Raw genomic sequence first — 17,550 nt, 5'->3', positions numbered from 1 at the left:
ACTCGCGTACGGAGTACATGCTTCCCATATTCCAAGAAATAATGCAGGCAGTCCCCGGCATGTCTTAGAAAGCAAATAGCATGCTATACTTCTTGGCAAAGCCAAGCTCATTTAGACTAACGGACACCTGAACTCGGCCCTCCTGATTCTCCTGACCCGATTCTCCTAGCGAAATGCGATAGCGCGTCGATCACATCTGGGTTGGTTTCAGCCATTGACTTCTTACCATTGTCCATATCTGTGCGGCTATCGACTTTGGCTTCTATCACCTTCCAGATCATTAGACTCAACGTGAAGTGTCGAGTACCTAGACATGCGTATAGGCATGATGTCAGTGTATTAACCAAGTAATCTGCCGATAAAAGTGTATTTGACGAATAGCATAAGGGAAACGACATAGAATTTACGAAGTTCCAAAGTCGGAAACCCTTACTCAAGTCTGATCGCAGTTTGCTAAACGCGTGTTGTTCATCCGTCCTCGACAAGCACCACTGAAGCTCGCTAGATAAACTACAACCATTAGCTACTGTCCCATCGGTCAACCAACTGCTGTTTCTACAAACCATCTAAACTGCCCTCACGTGCGCCATCTCGTGCCGAGCCGGCAACACACCAGCTACCATCGTCTTCCCTCCGTCCGTCTTCCCATCCTCGGCCGGGCAAGGGGCCTCGGCGGCCAACTCCTTCTCGAACTCTCTCCGGGACTTCCACAGCTCTCCGCGCCAGGTCCGTTCGTATACCGCGTGGGCGCCTGCCGCCATCTTGGCCCCCCAGCTGCGTCAACAGCGGGATAGCCAACTGCAGGAGCACGTAGACGATCCAGAAGAGGACGCTGGCGGTCACGAAGCCCCACCGCTTGAGTGCATACCGGGTGCTGGCGAAACGGCGCCGCGGTGTGGGCCTCCGCCTTAGGGCTCCTGGTCCTGCTGCTGCTGCTGCGGCAACAACCCATGGTGCTGGTGGTGGCGGCCATCCGATGACACGATGCTTGAAGTCTTTGTACTTTTGGGACTTCCGGCAGCTGAAGTAGTACCATGCTATACCCAGGTTCAGGTAGACCAGCAGCGCTAAGAAGCCGATTTGTTCTTCGACTGTTAGATCAGTAGCCGAGGACCAGGCCATTATGGGGTTGGGCGGAGAGTGGCTAGATCGACTAGAGTGTGATCAACCGGAGGTATATCTGCTCGTGGGCCTGGGCTGTCTTCATAGTATTAATGATATATCGCACGATGGCAACACTTGTGCGACATAATAATCATGTTGTTCGATGTTTAGATGCCCTGCTATGTTCGAAGGTCAAAGATGTGCGGACTCAGCCATCTCCGTCATGGCCACCAAGGTGCATGTGGCTATTTACTTTCCCCAAAATGAGGAGTCAAGGGCCGGAATGTGCTCAACCCCCATTGCGATGCCTAGGTGCGGCTTTAAGAGCCCTTTCATACAGCAGCTGACGAGAACTAGAGCTGGGGGTCTCCGCCCCAATTAACTGATATGCTTGGGATATATTGAAGAAAACTATCACCGAATCGTTTCCACTCGAGGTATCAAAGGACCGCGAATCTTGAAGCCCCATGGTATGATAGGGCTCTAGCCAGCTACCTCGTATTTATCTGATGACTATCCTAGCTCCGACCCGATATTGAAAATCAGATTACACAGATAGGCGTTCTTTGGGCTTGTTCCTCTTACTATAGATGGAATGAACCGGCCGGCCAGAGCTCTTCAACTTGAACATTCATGAATGTTAATTAGTTTCTGGCGGACTACTAGTGATATGTACTATTCGATTCCTCAAGAACAGGCCATGTTTTGATAGTTATAGTCTTGAAGTGGTCAGGGTGCAGGGCATACAAACGTTAGTGGGAGCCTGGTGTCTGCCTAGATCCAGCTGAACGTAGCATGAGTCAGCTCTGCTTATAAACCTTACACGGGCAAAGCTGAGGGTCTTGCAAGAACGTATAATCTTCTTTCCTGCATTAAATTGCCATCTACGACATCGTGACAGCAGTTCCAATACTTCCCGACTATACACATAGACCTCTTATCCAACTCTTTTGCAATGAGCTTCAACAAACCCACCACCACAATGGGCTCAGCGACTCCAGCAGACACAGTCCTGCCGGCCGACGCCGAAGATACCATCTCGTCCGTCTCGTGGTCGCCAGCCGCTAACCATCTCGCGGCCGCCTCTTGGGACGGAAAGGTGCGTATCTACGACGTCGCGCCAGGCCCATCCGCCCGAGCAGCTGCCATGCTCTCTACGGACAATCCTGTGCTGAGCTGCGACTGGGCAAAGGTAAGTCCATGATTTGATTTTCTAACCGTGCAGCCTCTCTATTCGACCTACCAAGAACTAGAATACCAAACAAACATTTTCCCTGTTAGGTAAGTACAAATCCTTCCCTCCAAGCACGATAGCCGTTCGACTATATATATACTAACGGTGATGTGTGCGCAAAGGACGGAACCATGGTCCTCGCAGGAGGCGCAGGCAAGCGACCGCACTTGCTGCATCTGGCCACTGGCCAACAGGCCGCCATCGGCTCTCACGACGCGCCCATCCGCTCCGTGCGCTTCCTGGACACAGCCGCACTGGGGGCCTCGTCGCCCGCTCATCTTTTCGCGACGGGCTCCTGGGACAAGACCGTCAAGTACTGGGACCTGCGCCAGCCGGAAAAGCCCCTGGCGACGCTCGCGTGCGCCGACCGCGTCTACGCCATGGACACTGAGGCGTCGCTCCTGGTCGTAGCGACCGCGGGGCGGCACATCCACCTCGTGGATCTGCGCAACCCATCCGTCTTCTTGCGTACGACCCAGTCGCCACTCAAGTACCAGACGCGCGCCGTCTCCGTCTTTCCCGACGGCCGGGGCTGGGCCACGGCGTCCATCGAGGGCCGATGCGGCATCAACGCCGCCGACGAGAAGAGCGACGGAAAAAGGTATTGCAGAGTTATTATTTTCCCCATCGCCGAACGTCCGAAAACCAAAACCGGAATGTGGCTATCATCATTCTTCTCCGTCTTCGAAAACCTCGGTTCCTAACGCGCCGTGTCATCGCTTTTCTTTCGCTCTTCAACAGCATCAACTTTACATTCCGCTGCCACCGCTCCGCTGCCGACCTCAAGAACATGAACAAGGTCTACACCGTCAACGACGTGCAATTCCATCCTGTACGCGCGACGACCTTCGTGACGGCGGGCTCGGACGGCACGTTCCACTTCTGGGATCGTATATCCCACACCCGCTACAAGTCCTACGAGCCCCCTGTTACTGCTGCTACCGCCGTCACCACCGCCGGTAGCAAAACGACAAACGGAAACGCCCAGGGTGGTCGCAACAATAACAACAACAGTAGTAGTGACTCGGCCCGAGCCGCTATCACGACAACGGCGTTCAACCGCGACGGCTCTCTCTTTGCCTACGCTGTCGGCTACGACTGGAGCAAGGGTCACGCCGCGAATTCGCCGGAGTACCCTAATCGGCTTGTCCTTCACTCTGTCACGGAAGAGGACGTGCAGCCGAGGGGAAGAAATAGGGGGATGAAGCCTGGGAATAGGCTATCTTGGGGGTGAAAGGGGAGGCGGTTTATGGGTTGAGGGCTAGGAGAAGTCACACCTAACATTGTGTGCATCCAGAAAGGGCCACGGGATGAAAATTTATGGAGGCAATATTGTATTACTGGAGGATCTCATTTGTCTTGGATTATGGTACATGTAATGCCGTGGGACACACCAGCAGGGTGCTGGGGCCCACGGAAGTGAAGGATTGGGTAACAGACGCATGAATTGGAGGGAGATATTTTTGGGAAACCAGGCTATGCTATGGCATTCTATGTCAAGGGACAATTATAACACATTATCAATCAAACGACAGCGGAGAGGAGAATAGAAGGGAAGAGAGCATCCAGGGTATATCCGCTAGCGAGGACACATAACATTAGCAAATCAAAACCGCCTCCACCCAATTAGCAAAGACCTTCCCTGAGAGTACCCCTAATGCAAACCGTAGCCCAAGGAGAAAAACGTAGTTCTAATCCCTTCTTACAAACGCTTAATGATTACTTTCTCTCAAAACTTGATATCACTGGGGGCAACTGCTGAGGACCAGACCTCGTAGATCCTATCCCGTATCGCCTCGTGGCCGAGGGATCGCGGATGGAACGTCTTGCCGTAATACGTCGGTACATGCCACATCGAGTTTTGCATCATAATTTCGTCTCCATCGCGTGCTGGACGCAGTGTAGGGTCCTCCGCCTTCGACATAGCCATGTAGCAGCGCGCCAGCTCGCCCCAATCGCCCGAGAGTTGCGCAGGCGGCAGACAGGTCGCGGGATCAATGACGCCTGACAACGATGGCGATTCTGCTGTAGTTGTAGTAGTGCCGTTCCCGCCCGGGCGGTCGACATTGTCCGGCCCGCCGACGAGGAAGAACCAGGTCTCGTTGCGGGCGTAGTCGGGCTCGACGACGCCGCGCTCGCAGAAGCGGTGGCCCTCGAAGGCGGCGTCGTAGTCGACGAAGAGGACCCGGTCGCGCGTGAACTGGCGGTTGATGCGGGCGACGGCCGCCGCGATCTTGCGGTTGACGGCGCGCACCATGGCGTTCATGCGGCGGCGCAGCGCGCGTTCGAGCTTGGGCCCGCGCCACCAGATGCCGAGGCTCATGTCGTCGCAGGCCGCGGTGCGGTCGTTGAAGAACTGCGCGTAGCCCGTCACGGTGACGCGGAACCCGGGCTTCCGCTCCCAGCGCACCTTGTCGAGCAGCTCCGTGATGACGAGGTACAGGCGCTGGTCGAACTCGTGGCCATCGAGGCGCTCCTGCGCGCGCGCCAGCGCCGTCTCGCACGTGCCCGAGTAGAAGTTGTAGAAACGAAAAATGCAGGCGTTCATGACCTCGAAGAAGCCCAGGTCGTTACCGCCGACCGTCAGTAGCGCGAAGTCGACCGGCCGCGACGCGTTGAGGGCGTCGAGCTGCGACGCGGCGCCGCCCGCCAGGATCTCCTCCGTCGTCGACCCCGTGCACGACAGGAACTGGAACGACGTGCTGTTGGTGGGGAGGTCCGACGCGATGAGCTGCGGGTAGGCGCCCAGGCCACGTCGGCAGGCGTCCTCCTTCCCCTCGACGCCGGTGCCGATCCCGGCGCTGTAGGAGTCGCCCAGTGCGACAAAGCCGATGCGTGGCCGATGAAGGGCCTCGCCGTCCCCAATCATAGACGCCGGCGAGGGCCACTGCTGCTCTTCATGGTCATCTTGAAGACTCAAGACGTGCTGCTTCTCTGACAAGCGGGTCCGCCATGGCCGAGGCAGACCCCAGCCCACGGCAAGGCCGAAACAGGTAGATGCAATAATTTGAACGTGTTCCAGACGCATGGTTTCTGCGAACTCGAAGCCAGGCCCCAGCGCTATATTGTTGGAAACAGCATGCCTTCTTGAAGTAGTACAAGTGCTGAAGGCCTTCACTCGCCAGTATCTAGCTTGAGTCACTATCGGCGTGAGGAGGGGCAACTGCGACCTGGCGAGAGAGGGTCAGCCAGCTTGCTCACGCGGTTACCTGGGTGGCTGTCCCAGTCGGCGCAGATAAAGTATAATAGTGAAGCCTAGCCAATGAAGTTTGCACATGCGTCAAGGCCTGGTTAGGAAGCGATGTAAGCGGTTAGCATGTCAGGCGGTATACCCCGCCACATGGGGCTCATGGTCTTCCGTTCCCAGGTGTGGCTTGGGCATTGAGCATGAGTATACGTTCAATGTTCATACAAATTTCGTATTTCTAGGTAGTCAACCATGCTCAGTCCATGTTCAAGCGCCTGGGGCTTTCCTAGGCCTCCTTGGGAAGGTAACCTTACTGACCGGGTATTCCGATCGCTAGAAGACGCTGCAGTTTAAGCGGCTGCCTAGCAGCTATCATTCACCACGTCGTAAGCTTCATCGTCTCGTTAGTAGGGGTATAAGATGGCCCATAGATCTGGCAAAACCCTTGGCAAAATTTACGAGTAGCAGAACAGCCGTATCTACAGTACTTTTGCCTGCGCAATTTTTGTCTTCTGGCAATGACCCCCTACGAGATCCGAGGATGCACCGTGGCCGACGCGACAGCGTTAGCTTACAACAATATAGGAGCCTTTTGGGAAAGCCCAGGATATAAACTCCTGTGGCTGGGCCGGTCACTGGAGTATGTGACAGTGAATGCTGCGAAGCGCATGCCCCGAAACCTGCTGAACGACCGTGCCCACCAACGCCACCAGCTCGTCGTAGATGGGGAAACGGGACGCATCGTGGGATACGCCCGGTGGATCCTGCCGGACCGTCTCGCCGGCGAGTGGCTCGAGGCCCAGACTCCGACCGTGAGCCTCGAGGAGTAGCAAGAGTTCACCAGGGCCTTCGACAAGGCGGATTGGAATTTCACTGACCTGCCCAACATGGACGACCACGTGCACGTGGCCAAGGCCCATTACTTTAGGGGGGTAAAGAGTATCTAGGTGAGTACGACGCTTGTATCAATCAACCTTGCTCGTGAGCACCTGACAGCTGACCGAGCCAATCAGAGCTTGATTACCTTGCGGTTCATCCTGACAATAAAGGCCGTGGAATTGCTTCAATGTTAGTGGGGCATGGCGTGGCCGCAGCCGAGAAGATGAATGTCTATATATTCCTGATAGCCTTTGAGGCCGACCTCGGCGTCTACAAGAAGTTTGGGTTTGAGATATTGGAATCGAACGTCCAAGACCTTGCGAAATGGGGCGGCGCAGGTCCGTACGCCACTTACATGATCGAGAAGAAAATTGCGAAAAGGGGGTAAGAGGTTAATTGCATAAGTGATCAGACCAAAGATCGGGATCGGAAAGAGAACAAACAGCGATTGATATGAACGTATCCGCAAGGGCTGCTCTTCACGGCCAAGTGTTGTTGGTAGGAGCGAAGGATCGTAGGTTAGAATAATGCATGCCATTGCTCACTTGTGTGTTCTGTAACTTGACGGCATACCTAGATTGGATGATAGGTCACTGCAAATCGCGTATACTTGTTCTAGAACAACGAACACCACCCGCACAGACATCAATGTCCAATTGGCAGTGAAACGCGCAAGCCCCAAACCTTGAGGGCGCGAAGAAGGCCAGGCTGAAACAAGGCAAGAGGACAGTTGCTGCGTCATTCTGCCTTTGTCCGCCTGTGGCCCGGTGCTTGTACGACCCCAGATTATTCCTTGGTGACGTCGTTTTGGGTGTGGTACCCCGCCAACGTCATGGGACTGGGGGCAGGACCCGAACACCTGCGCTACCCCTCTACATACGACGAACCGCCATTCTTTTTGCCATTGCATATTGCACACGGTGGGCTGTTTTGATGTTAGTCTTTCGCTTCGTCGGCACGCTTGCACGCAACGGATTGTGATCATGCTAACCCACGGATCTGGTATTCGCACACACACAGACGGGTCGCAACGGTGGGGTCGCTGTAGCCTTGGTACCCCGGAGTGATCAGACTGGGCAGGCTTGGCCAATTGCTTGTAAGAGACTTCATCAATGTTGTACATACGTTCGTGGTCATCCGGAGAGAAAACAGGTTGCTACAGTATATATAAAGGGATAGAAACAATTACCCAATAAGAAGCCACTCTAGTACGTTGTCGGCCAGGATCTCCCGTACCCGATGGATGGCTTCCACTTTCTGTCCCACTGGGCTGTGGACGGCTATCTGTTCCGGGGGCCTGTTGGCCTGTCGGGCCTTTGCAGGAGTGTACCTAGCCATGTAGCATAACGCAATTGACCTGGCTCCCATGGAGGGAAGACGTCACTTCCAGCCCTGCACAGCCAGCAGGCTCTTTGTGTGAGCAGGACTTAGCTTAGAACTTGTTACTGCATATAAACACCTTTCAAGAACCGCCCATCCACCCCGACCTCTCTTGGCTTTCATCCATTGAATTTACTCACACAAAGACCATTAACTCGAACCACCGACCCTCGCGAAGATACCCGTTACTCCCAGCTCTTGATACCCAAAAATCCAAAAACAACATTACGTACGCCAACTACACCAAAGCAAGCCGCTCATACTCGATTCTCTAGCTCACAATGGAAACCGTCAACAGCATGGCAGCAGCAGCAGCAAAGGCCGTCTGGGGTGAGAACGACACTGCCACCACCGCCAACAATGAGACCCATGGCCAGGAACCCATTTCCGGCGCCCAGGGCGACGTATCCAAGGTGAGCCCTTCGACAAGGGCAACATCGGTAAGTTGTCTTCGCGCTCAACCTTCGATACTCATGCGGCCTCGATAGCAAACTAACATGCCGCATTGCAGACCCTCAGCCCAACGCTGCAAGCGTCAACAGCCACGAGCCCTCGACCACCACCACCAAACCAACTACATCCACCGCGGACTCCACCCACCAGGCTTCCACCACCACGCCAACGACATCCACAACAACGGGGCCTCGCCATGACTCCTCCGCGCAGTTTGCAAAGACCACAGGCACCGCCGCCGAGGCGGACAAGGTCCCAGACAACAAATACACGGAAATGAAGTCGAAAGACACGCCTGCTGACAGCTCCAAGGCCCAGAACGACACCCGGGACCCTGAAAACCCCAGCACCCACCCCAAGAACGCGCCGACGGATGTCGACAACACTGGCGAAGGCATCAACAAAGGTCAGGATTTAGACAAGATGCCCGCCCCGAAGCCCTTGGACGAGCTCGCCCGCGAGCGTGGCGGCGACGCCGGCAAAGTCGGCGACACCGGCAAGGGCGACGGCGGCATCATCGGAGATGAAAAGAAGGACGAGGCGGAGGGCAAGGAAGACCCCAACGACCCCCACGCTAAGAGCACCGGTGAGGGCACTGGCGAGAAGTATGTCAAGACTTCGGGCGTGAAGGCTGACGGTGGCGACTTTGACGCTACGAAGCCGGGAGCCGGTAGGGAGGCTGACCGTAAGTTAACGCCCGAAACATTTCAGTCCGAGATGTGCCTTATCTGCTAACGACTGAGATATAGGTCTCCTTGAGCAGAAGGGTATCCACGTGACCAAGGGTGTCCCGCCCAAGCCCGAGGACGAAGGTGCCGCGGATAAGGCTTCTGCGGACAAGGACTCGGCCTCTGGCGAGAAGGGCGAGAAGAAGGGAATTCCCTCCAAGATCAAGGAGAAGCTACACCGTCACTAGACGGTGTTGTAATATTCATGGCGAATGACTTTTTTTTTTTACGAAGATGACAGGCGGCGTTTGATATTGTTATTGATTAAAGCCGATCTTCATGTATAATTGCTGCGCAACCATGCGCCGCGTGTATTAGCTCATGTAGTAATGTGGAAACTACGAGTCTTGTCAACATCTCCATCTCAAGCTCCATTTATGAGTGGTGCATTGCTTTTTTCTTGCTCCGTCGGCTTTGATGTCATTTCTCTTAGGCTATCGTCTTTAGTCCCCAGGAGGAAGCCCCTTGCATGTGCCCTCCTACGCAGGGTTACATGGGGCAAAGCAGTTAACCTAGGGTGCTTTCTTGCGATCGCTCCGAACTCGTAATAATTATTATGAACTTCATCTGAACTATACAACAAGCCACTTAGGCAAATCGAAAAGCGAAAATTTCTCTTTGAATTACAGTACGGAACCGTGATGTGCGACTCATGGATCGGGGGTTCAGGAACGCTAACGCTACTCAGAGCCGTGTTCGGTCGTGGATTTTTTCCTTCTCGGTTTGTTCCCCTCCTCAGAGCCAATTCAGCTCTGATAATTGGCCGGGCGTCTGAGACGCCGGGGATGGAGATAAGAACTGTCTTTCCAGATAGGCATGCTCCGCCGACTACCTGCATTCCTTGCAACCTCTGCTCGCCATGTGGGTTTGGTCTCCTCTGCCCGGCCCACCCGGCATGGATAGCCTCACCTTTGATCACGCCAAGCTGCCAAGCGTCGGGTGTCCGCTGCGGGACAAAATGAAGATAGGCCAGGAGGGAGAAAAGCAGGACTTTCACGGCTAAATGCCGCGACGCTCGATCGAATTGTGGGCGCGAGCAAAGGGGAAACGTCGGTGTGCGGGTGTTCTCGGTGACGCGGCGATGATGATATACAAAGTCAAGGACATGTCTCGAGTCTAATCGTCGGCCGCCCTCATCTTCTGGTTTCCGTAACCCTCTCGCTCCGTCTCTCTTGTCCAGGACAAGTCAAGGAAAAAGCCGCCGTTACTCTCGAGTCCAGCTTAGTCTTGGAGGACGTTATGTACTTCTCCAACCTCGTACTCGCGGCCACCGGCGCCGCTGCTGCTGCCACAGCCGGACAACAACAACACCGGTCGGCCCCGGGGAGCGGTTACAAAGCCAGCAACAGCAGCAGCACCGCCGGCGACGGGAAGCCCCCGCAAGATGATCCTGGACAACGACTGGGCCAGCGTGGCCTTCATCCCCGTCCTGCAGGCCCTCGACGCCGGCTGGGACGTCGTGGGCCTCGTCGGCGACACCGCCGACTCCTGGGCCCTGCAGACGAGCATGCACGCCCTCGCGGCGCTCGAGCTCGGCAACCTGTCGTCGTGCATCCCCGTCCACAAGGGCGCCGACTACCCGCTCCTGAACACGCCCGAGCTCTTCCAGGTCTGGTCCACGCTGCACGGCAAGCTGCCTTGGGTACGTTCCTCAGCCCCTCATCCCCTAGCTAGCTCTCTGTTTCCGTAATGGAGGGGGATATAGTTATTCCAGAAGACTAAAGACTAACAAACTCTTCAGGAGGGTGCCTTTGCGCCAGAGAACAGGACTGCAGAGGAGCTGGGTGGGGAGCCGACCTCGGGCGACCCGCGCCGCATCAGCAAGGCCGCCTTCCTGGAAGGGTATCCCAAGGGCCAGCTGTCGGGCGAGCACGCCGCGGCCTGGATGGTGGAGCAGGTGCGGGCGCACCCGGGCGAGATCCTGATCTACAGCGGCGGGGCATTCACCAACATCGCGCTGGCGGTGCGGATGGACCCGGCCTTCGCCTCGCTCACGCGCGGGCTCGTCGTCATGGGCGGCTACCTCGACTCGGTGCTGCTGGGCGCCGCGACGGGCCGCACCCTGCTCGAGGCCGACTACGTGTCCGACATCAACCTCAAGATCGACCCCGAGGCCGCCAAGATCGCGCTCACGGCCGACTTCCCGAACATCACCGTCGTCGGCAACGGCGCGAACCAGGTGTTCCTGACCAGGAGTTTCTCGACGCGCTCGTCGAGGTCGAGAACCCGTACACTACGCTGCTGCACGGCAACACGGACATGACGCTCCCTTACTGGGACGAGACGGCCATGTACGCGTTCCTGTACCCCGAACATGTCAGGAAGTCCGCCACCTGTAAGTTCTTGTGTTCTCTAACTCTCGCTTCTGCGAAATCGAGGATGACCACAGCTGAACTAATCTTTCTCCTAGTCTACTTGGATGTCGACACCGCCTGGTCCAGCCCGTACTATGGGAACATCATCGGTTACCAGGAGGCGCTGAAGCCCAAGGCTCAGAAGCTGCAGAAGGTGAACTACATTCTCGAAGTCGATGGCGAGAACTTCAAGGATACGGTCAAGAGGGCTGTACAGTTTCCCAAGAAGTGCCCCATGTAAGAAGAATTCGGTAAAAGTATCATGGCATGTACCAGCTGTCACCCTTTAGAAACCAATTGGCTGAGCTATTTATCGCATCACTCTGAAAGTATAATTGCTGGAGCCATTTCATTAATTCATAATCAATCATCGCTCAATCCAGTCCTCTTTGTCGATTCAATACCCTTGGCTCATACCGTATTGTAGTCTTGAGGTCCCGCGTCCTGCATACTGGCTTAGCTATATCGTCCGACAAGAGCGCTCTCGAGACAATAAACATGAATTCAGATGCTCAGATCCTCATCGCTGTCGAACCACCACAACATGGATTTCCCTCCACGAATGACGACCGTTGGCTCTCGGAGTCTTAAACAGCGTCCTCTCCCACCCGAGACCTGTTGGTGGAAAAGGAAGTGCCGTGCGTCTCCCAATCTCGTAATAGGACATCCCGGATTGCGACACCACATTAGACCACGCGTTAGCTTATCGCGCTCGCTGAGGTACGACTCAGGGTCGAGGGCATCAAGCCAGGCTGGGTCGACAGGATATTTGACAGAGATAGCATGACGGCTTGTTATCGAGAGTAGAAAGTCGTTGGTACTGATAGTTGTTTTGAGCTTACACTGTGGCATAATGCAGCTATGGGGACCGTGAAAGACTGGCAGTCGGGAAAGGGTGTTCCAGTTGCTTGCGTGATTGCAATGGGTCAGCGGGTGTTCGAGGGACAGGACTTCCGCAATCCAGCCCGACGCGTCTCTGATTGCTTCGTTCGACTTGACCTCGAAGCAGCGCTTAATGCAGACCTCCTGATCTTTGCTCCTTTTCGACAGTGACCTGGCATAGTCTGCCGAAGCAAATCCCCTGGCGTGTGGAGGCGATTCCGCAGGTCTGCTGTGTCGCGTAGAACATGCGCGACACACCTTGACCCCGTGACGGCACGAGCTAGGCGGATAAGGCGTATAAGGGTCTTTCTTCTTACAATCTGCGACGTCCTGCCACGTAATGCCGGGTGGTATGCCTTGCAGCCACTGCACCACACAGCCTCGTAGATGCGGTTGACGGCTGTCCTGAATAGAGCAGGGTCGTCTCGCAACTTCTTGCAATCGCCACACATCGAGTCCCGCCCCAGTGCTTGTCAGTATTCCAGATCCTCGTCTCTCGAGATCACATACCCGCCTGGGACCTGTAGAGGTTCGGTCCTCCAAGAGATAGGTAGTCTATGCTCGAACGTAGCGTCTTCGCACAGTCTTCTGAGTTTACTGCAGGCCTGGCGCAGCATCAAGAATGAGATCCTATTTGTGCTGTGTAGGATATTCATAATAGTCTCATCTGGAAGCTCGAGAAGCATGTTGTTGGGAGCGGTGTTCTCAGCGTTCGTTCTCAGGTGCTGGTCCATTTGGCAGTCGGTGTGTGGCAGCTGGGTGATTGTTCGGGCTACTTTTGTATGGCGAATCAACAGTAGAGGTTGATGAGTAGGAAGGAATAAGTAGAATGAGAAAACTAGTCTAGCAGAGAATGGGAGAAACTGTGAGGCTAAATGAAACGCGTTGCCCTGCCATATAGTAAGTGAGTTGACTGAAAGTCCAGCCCCTTTTACCTGACTTTCCATCAGGTGAGAGCGATCAGGCATTCGTGTAAGAGAATACTGCAACCAGGCAACTCTCTCTGAGGGGGCAACTGATCACTTACAATAACAAAGATAGCCTATAGCGGAGTTGTTAGTCACATTACATTAATAATATAGCTACTAAATTCATCTCGTTATTTGTAATAAATCATTACTTAGTTCATTGCTTTTAGCTGATCTATTGCTCGTAGTTCATACCACGGTGTATCCTTGGGGCTCCATACTGCTTCAGCTATATCGTTCAATAAGAGCGTTCTCTAGACATCCGACCTTGACGTGTATACTCAGATACATATCATCGAGTCATGTCATAGGTTGTCCTCAAAGAAGAGTCACATCTTGGGGTGTATTCTCCCTTGGAAGGCGCCGACTGCTGACAGAAGAGGTTATCTCGCGTGCGCCCTAATCGCATCGTAGCGCAACTTGGGGTGCGACACCACATTAGGCCGCGGCCAAGCTCATTGCTCTCGTCGAGGTATGTCTGAGGGTCGAGAGCACATAGCCAGGAAGGATCGGTGGCAGAAGTGAGCGAGATTTTATGGTCGGTTTGAATATCGAAACTGTTCTTGCCCACCTGGAGAATTGTACTAAACCCGCAATTGGGAGATGTACAGGTGCTCTGAGCAACATGCTCAGCGAAATTGCCGACGGATGCCCAGTTTCCCATCAGTGACGCTCTCCTGAGATGGAAATTCGAGGTGCCGGCATGGTGGCAGGGATATGTATTCATCGAAGGGTTCAGGTCCATAAACTCAGCTAGGTATTTCGGAACGTTTCTGATCAACTGGGCGAACGGGGGAGTATCCGGCGTGTCGACCCAACGTACCTGGCGGTTCCGATCCAGCAGACTTTCCGATCGCACCTAGGCCTAATAGCAAAGTCGGTCAGATGACCACTGCAGCGGTAACGGACTTCTTTGCCCAAAAACACGCAATCGTCGTTATGTGACCCTTTGCTGAGCTTATGTTTGGAACATGGAGCACATTCCACGTAGTCGCTTACTAGCTTTCTATCCTTGAGGGAGTGGAAGTTGTATGTGATATGCTTGCAGTGACGAACATACCCCTGACGACCGATACAATTGCGTACGATACAGGCCTTCTGGCGCTCTCCGTACGAGAATAGATAGAGCGGATGGCAGGTTTCGCAGCCACTGCATAGAATCGTCTGGTAGATGCGCCGGACCGCTTGCTCATATGAGGCGGCATCGCGCCGCAGTTCCTTGCATTCGGCACACAGCCGATTCCGCCACAGGATCTGTTCATACTCGGCTAGTTCTGCGTCCTGGAGTGAACAGATGTGCTTCAGATAGGGGTCATCGAGCCAGGGCGTTGCAACCGGCTGGACGGGTACCTGTTACTCGAGTGTTGCGTCCTCGCATAGGCTTCGTAGCTTGCGGCAAGTCTGGTGCAGAACCAACATCGAGATCTTGTCCTGGATGCTGTGTAGAATCATCATGATAGTCTCGACCGGGAGCTTAAGCAGCTTGCTGTCGGGGGTGGCCATGTTGGTTTCATTGGCACTTTCGCTTGGTCGCTCATCCATCTTGGTAGCACCAGCATTGACTGTAGGGATACCGGGAATATCGACTCGGGGTTCCTGTTTGAGTAGCTGTCGTAGGAATTGCTTGAATCGCATGGTGACTGGATAGTTGGGATAGTTGGTCGGGGCCTTTCAGGAATGACGGGCGTGCGAGGAGGAGTCGGTAGGGAGGAATAGGTAAGTAGAAGTGATTTAAAGTCTCGTATTGTGGTATTATTTATGAGGTTAAGCAATGCTCGTTGCCTTGAAATACATGGTGTCAGCCGCCTAAGAATCCAACCCCTATTACCTGACTTTACACTGAGTTGATTAGGCATTCGCGTTAGACAATACTGCAACCTGGCGACTCCATTTGAGGGGGGTAAATAGATGCTTACAAAGACAAAGACCTCCTCCAATCTCTTGCTCGCTGTTTTGGCGCCTTAAACATCCTTTCAAGCAATATGGAGCAGTCTGTTTCAAAACGGGGACAAATGTCGTATGTGCTCAGAGACTATTCCATATATACAGTTCCTTTCTATGTTCACGGTGAATATATACCAATCGAAGTCCATCAATAACCCTGACCCAAGGGAAGAGGGCAAGAGCTGGGTAGAACCTAACTCTCCCACAGCCCACCATCGCCTGCCTGCCCATCAGACAGACCGCAGTCGTAGCCAGTAGCTGTCTTGCCTCCCCCCTCCCCCTGACTACTACTTCTCCCATCTCCTACTACTACTCTAGCAGCCGACGCGCGACCCGCTCACGACAATATCGTCGTACCAGAACGTGTTGGTATCGCCCCCGTACGACTCCCAGCCAAAGTAGACAGCCGTCGGCTTGGGCTTGACGCTGCTGCGCTGCCACTGCGCGGCGTTCTCGTTGGCGACGCCCGGCTTGGACGTGAGGCCCGCAACCGTGTCGTTATTGAGCCAGGTCTCGATGGTGCCGTCGGTGCCGACGTGGTACTCGAAGCACTCCCATGCGCCCGCCGGCAGCGCCGTGGACGCCGCGATGCCCTGCGGTGACAGGTCCGGCAGCGTCGCATCGTCCGACTCGCGGTTGTACATGAGGATCTTGCTCTGGCCGCCGATGCGCAGGTGCTTGTTGCTGCCCTGCGCCGAGTCGGGCATCGTGATGAAGGACACGTGCGCGTCCGTCAGGGCCTTGGACGCCTTACTACATTCAGGTTGTCAGCCACAGTGAGTTCTTCCGTCGCCGCCTATGGAGCAGGCGGCGGAGACTGCCTATATGCACGTTGGATGACAACTCACAGGTAAGTCCGCACGTAAATGTCGCCGCTGGGCACCGACTTGGTGCCGAAGAAGATGTGTCCGCAGTACCCGCCGGCGCCGTCGACCCGCATCGAGTTCTTGCCGCTATGGGCCGTGGAGCTGTCGAGCGTGACCTTGCCGCCCTGGTTGCAGTCGTTGGCGTACGTGGGCCATTTGGCCTCGTCCCAGCCGCCCTCGAAGTCCTCGGAGACCTGCGCCAGCGAGAAGGGCGCGAGGGCGAGGGCGAGCCCGACGACAGCGACTTGTCGGAACATTTTTTTTTCTTTCTCTGGGCGATCTCGGATATAGTGAATCTGGTTGTTGTTGTTGTTTGTCTTATTCCGGTCTTGTTCAAGGGACAGGCGAGTGATAGGCGTGCGTGCGTATGTATTTGGGGGTACAGGGAAGGGATGGGAGCGCAACCCAGGGCTTTTATGTAGTCCCTCGTGGGTTCCTCCAATTATTACTTTGGGGGTGACACTCTGCCCTATACAGGAGAGGGTATGAGGTTCGTCAGGCACGATGACATGGGGAGAGGAACTTGCCATGCTGGGATGTCTAGTGGGGGAAACACTGTATATTGCATACAGAGCGGGGAACATAATATATTATATCTGCAGCGTCGCCAGGGACCGTGTGATAAATATACAGCATGCTGAAACACTAGTCCGAGCAGGGCGGCGGAAACGAACTGGCGGGACGTGAACGGATGGGGGGTTGTGCCTAGACAGGAAACCCATTCTTCCTCTCCGTCAGATGCTCACTTCAGACGGTCGTATTTACCCGCCAAGCCGGCGGCCATTCCCCCACGAGACGGGGATCGGCCGCGACAACCCGGTCCGCTGACGAAGTAAACGGAGGACCTCGCTCCGCGTCTACTGTTGGTGTAGAAATCATCACAACACGCTTTCCTGTCGACATAAAGTGTCATCGTCTCGATGACGATGATGTCCTCCTGTACGGAACTCCGGGATTCACACCGTCGATTAGTTGCGCTCGATTCTATAACAGCAAGACAGGTCACGTCTAGGACAACGACAGACATAGCATATATGGTTTGTGTGGTAATAGAGTATAGCTCACAATGGTAAATTTAACGACAGTTGCCATTTGCGTACATGAATTCAAAGTCTATATACATACACACCCTTCCGTCTTAGGGCTTCTCTCAACATTCCCCGCCAGCCGTCTCGTCATGCAAGTGAGCAGCACAGCTGTGCCGCTTCAACTTGGGTAAAGACGAGGGAATCCTCCGAGTGAAGAGGATTTGCGAACGAGGCTAGTCGATCATTAAACAGACATCGATGCGTGAACGACAATTACGGCATATGGGGATCTCTTGCTTGTTTCATGCATTTTCGAAAACATTTTCTTCAAAGCCTTGCTCGCTCGTTTGGGTTGGCCGTCTTGACAGGAGGTCGACGTTCAAATAAAGTGAAGTGATAAGCGAATGTGGGCTTAACCTCAACCAATCCTGAAGAGTGGGACCCAGTGCGGCATAAGCCCACAGCTCCGGAGCGCCGTGGGTCTTGATGGCATTCAATCCCGTGGTAGATTACCATGGTAGCTTCGTTGCGATATCACCACTG

At 54.6% G+C, this 17,550-nt stretch overlaps 8 protein-coding genes across 8 annotated transcripts; 4 read left to right on the top strand and 4 right to left on the bottom strand.

Moving 5' to 3' along the window:
• Window positions 1-555: 555 nt before the first annotated feature.
• Window positions 556-1,122, bottom strand: PG994_008987 (uncharacterized protein; the record flags this gene model as incomplete). Its single annotated transcript, XM_066860396.1, has 1 exon — window positions 556-1,122. One exon carries the CDS (start codon window positions 1,120-1,122, stop codon window positions 556-558), a length of 567 nt encoding a protein of 188 aa, XP_066713985.1.
• Window positions 1,123-2,086: 964 nt separating this feature from the next.
• PG994_008986 (uncharacterized protein) lies at window positions 2,087-3,572 on the top strand (the record flags this gene model as incomplete). Its single annotated transcript, XM_066860395.1, has 3 exons — window positions 2,087-2,296; window positions 2,419-2,939; window positions 3,080-3,572. 3 exons carry the CDS (start codon window positions 2,087-2,089, stop codon window positions 3,570-3,572), a joined length of 1,224 nt encoding a protein of 407 aa, XP_066713984.1.
• Window positions 3,573-4,067: 495 nt separating this feature from the next.
• On the bottom strand, window positions 4,068-5,366 carry PG994_008985 (Lipase 1; the record flags this gene model as incomplete). Its single annotated transcript, XM_066860394.1, has 1 exon — window positions 4,068-5,366. The coding sequence occupies one exon, from the start codon at window positions 5,364-5,366 to the stop codon at window positions 4,068-4,070; it is 1,299 nt and encodes a 432-aa protein (XP_066713983.1).
• A 677-nt stretch (window positions 5,367-6,043) lies between these two features.
• On the top strand, window positions 6,044-6,792 carry PG994_008984 (uncharacterized protein; the record flags this gene model as incomplete). Its single annotated transcript, XM_066860393.1, is given in 3 exon segments — window positions 6,044-6,337; window positions 6,356-6,457; window positions 6,541-6,792. The coding sequence occupies 3 exon segments, from the start codon at window positions 6,044-6,046 to the stop codon at window positions 6,790-6,792; spliced, it is 648 nt and encodes a 215-aa protein (XP_066713982.1).
• A 1,273-nt stretch (window positions 6,793-8,065) lies between these two features.
• Window positions 8,066-9,153, top strand: PG994_008983 (uncharacterized protein; the record flags this gene model as incomplete). The annotated part of the gene is made up of 3 exons (XM_066860392.1): window positions 8,066-8,224; window positions 8,304-8,922; window positions 8,987-9,153. 3 exons carry the CDS (start codon window positions 8,066-8,068, stop codon window positions 9,151-9,153), a joined length of 945 nt encoding a protein of 314 aa, XP_066713981.1.
• Window positions 9,154-10,349: 1,196 nt separating this feature from the next.
• Window positions 10,350-11,560, top strand: PG994_008982 (uncharacterized protein; the record flags this gene model as incomplete). Its single annotated transcript, XM_066860391.1, is given in 4 exon segments — window positions 10,350-10,607; window positions 10,707-11,144; window positions 11,159-11,300; window positions 11,376-11,560. The coding sequence occupies 4 exon segments, from the start codon at window positions 10,350-10,352 to the stop codon at window positions 11,558-11,560; spliced, it is 1,023 nt and encodes a 340-aa protein (XP_066713980.1).
• A 263-nt stretch (window positions 11,561-11,823) lies between these two features.
• On the bottom strand, window positions 11,824-14,804 carry PG994_008981 (uncharacterized protein; the record flags this gene model as incomplete). Its single annotated transcript, XM_066860390.1, has 6 exons — window positions 11,824-12,601; window positions 12,712-12,973; window positions 13,229-13,243; window positions 13,503-14,028; window positions 14,169-14,519; window positions 14,583-14,804. 6 exons carry the CDS (start codon window positions 14,802-14,804, stop codon window positions 11,824-11,826), a joined length of 2,154 nt encoding a protein of 717 aa, XP_066713979.1.
• A 623-nt stretch (window positions 14,805-15,427) lies between these two features.
• PG994_008980 (uncharacterized protein) lies at window positions 15,428-16,236 on the bottom strand (the record flags this gene model as incomplete). The annotated part of the gene is made up of 2 exons (XM_066860389.1): window positions 15,428-15,866; window positions 15,962-16,236. The coding sequence occupies 2 exons, from the start codon at window positions 16,234-16,236 to the stop codon at window positions 15,428-15,430; spliced, it is 714 nt and encodes a 237-aa protein (XP_066713978.1).
• Between the last annotated feature and the right edge of the window lie 1,314 nt (window positions 16,237-17,550).

The sequence above is a fragment of the Apiospora phragmitis genome (genome assembly GCF_038363925.1).
Source record: "Apiospora phragmitis strain CBS 135458 chromosome Unknown utg000008l:1.0-3514335.0:1.0-3519231.0, whole genome shotgun sequence".
NCBI classification, from domain to species: Eukaryota; Fungi; Ascomycota; class Sordariomycetes; order Amphisphaeriales; family Apiosporaceae; genus Apiospora; species Apiospora phragmitis.
Note: the sequence above shows the minus strand (reverse complement) of the source record. Positions and strands in the feature narration are given on the sequence as shown.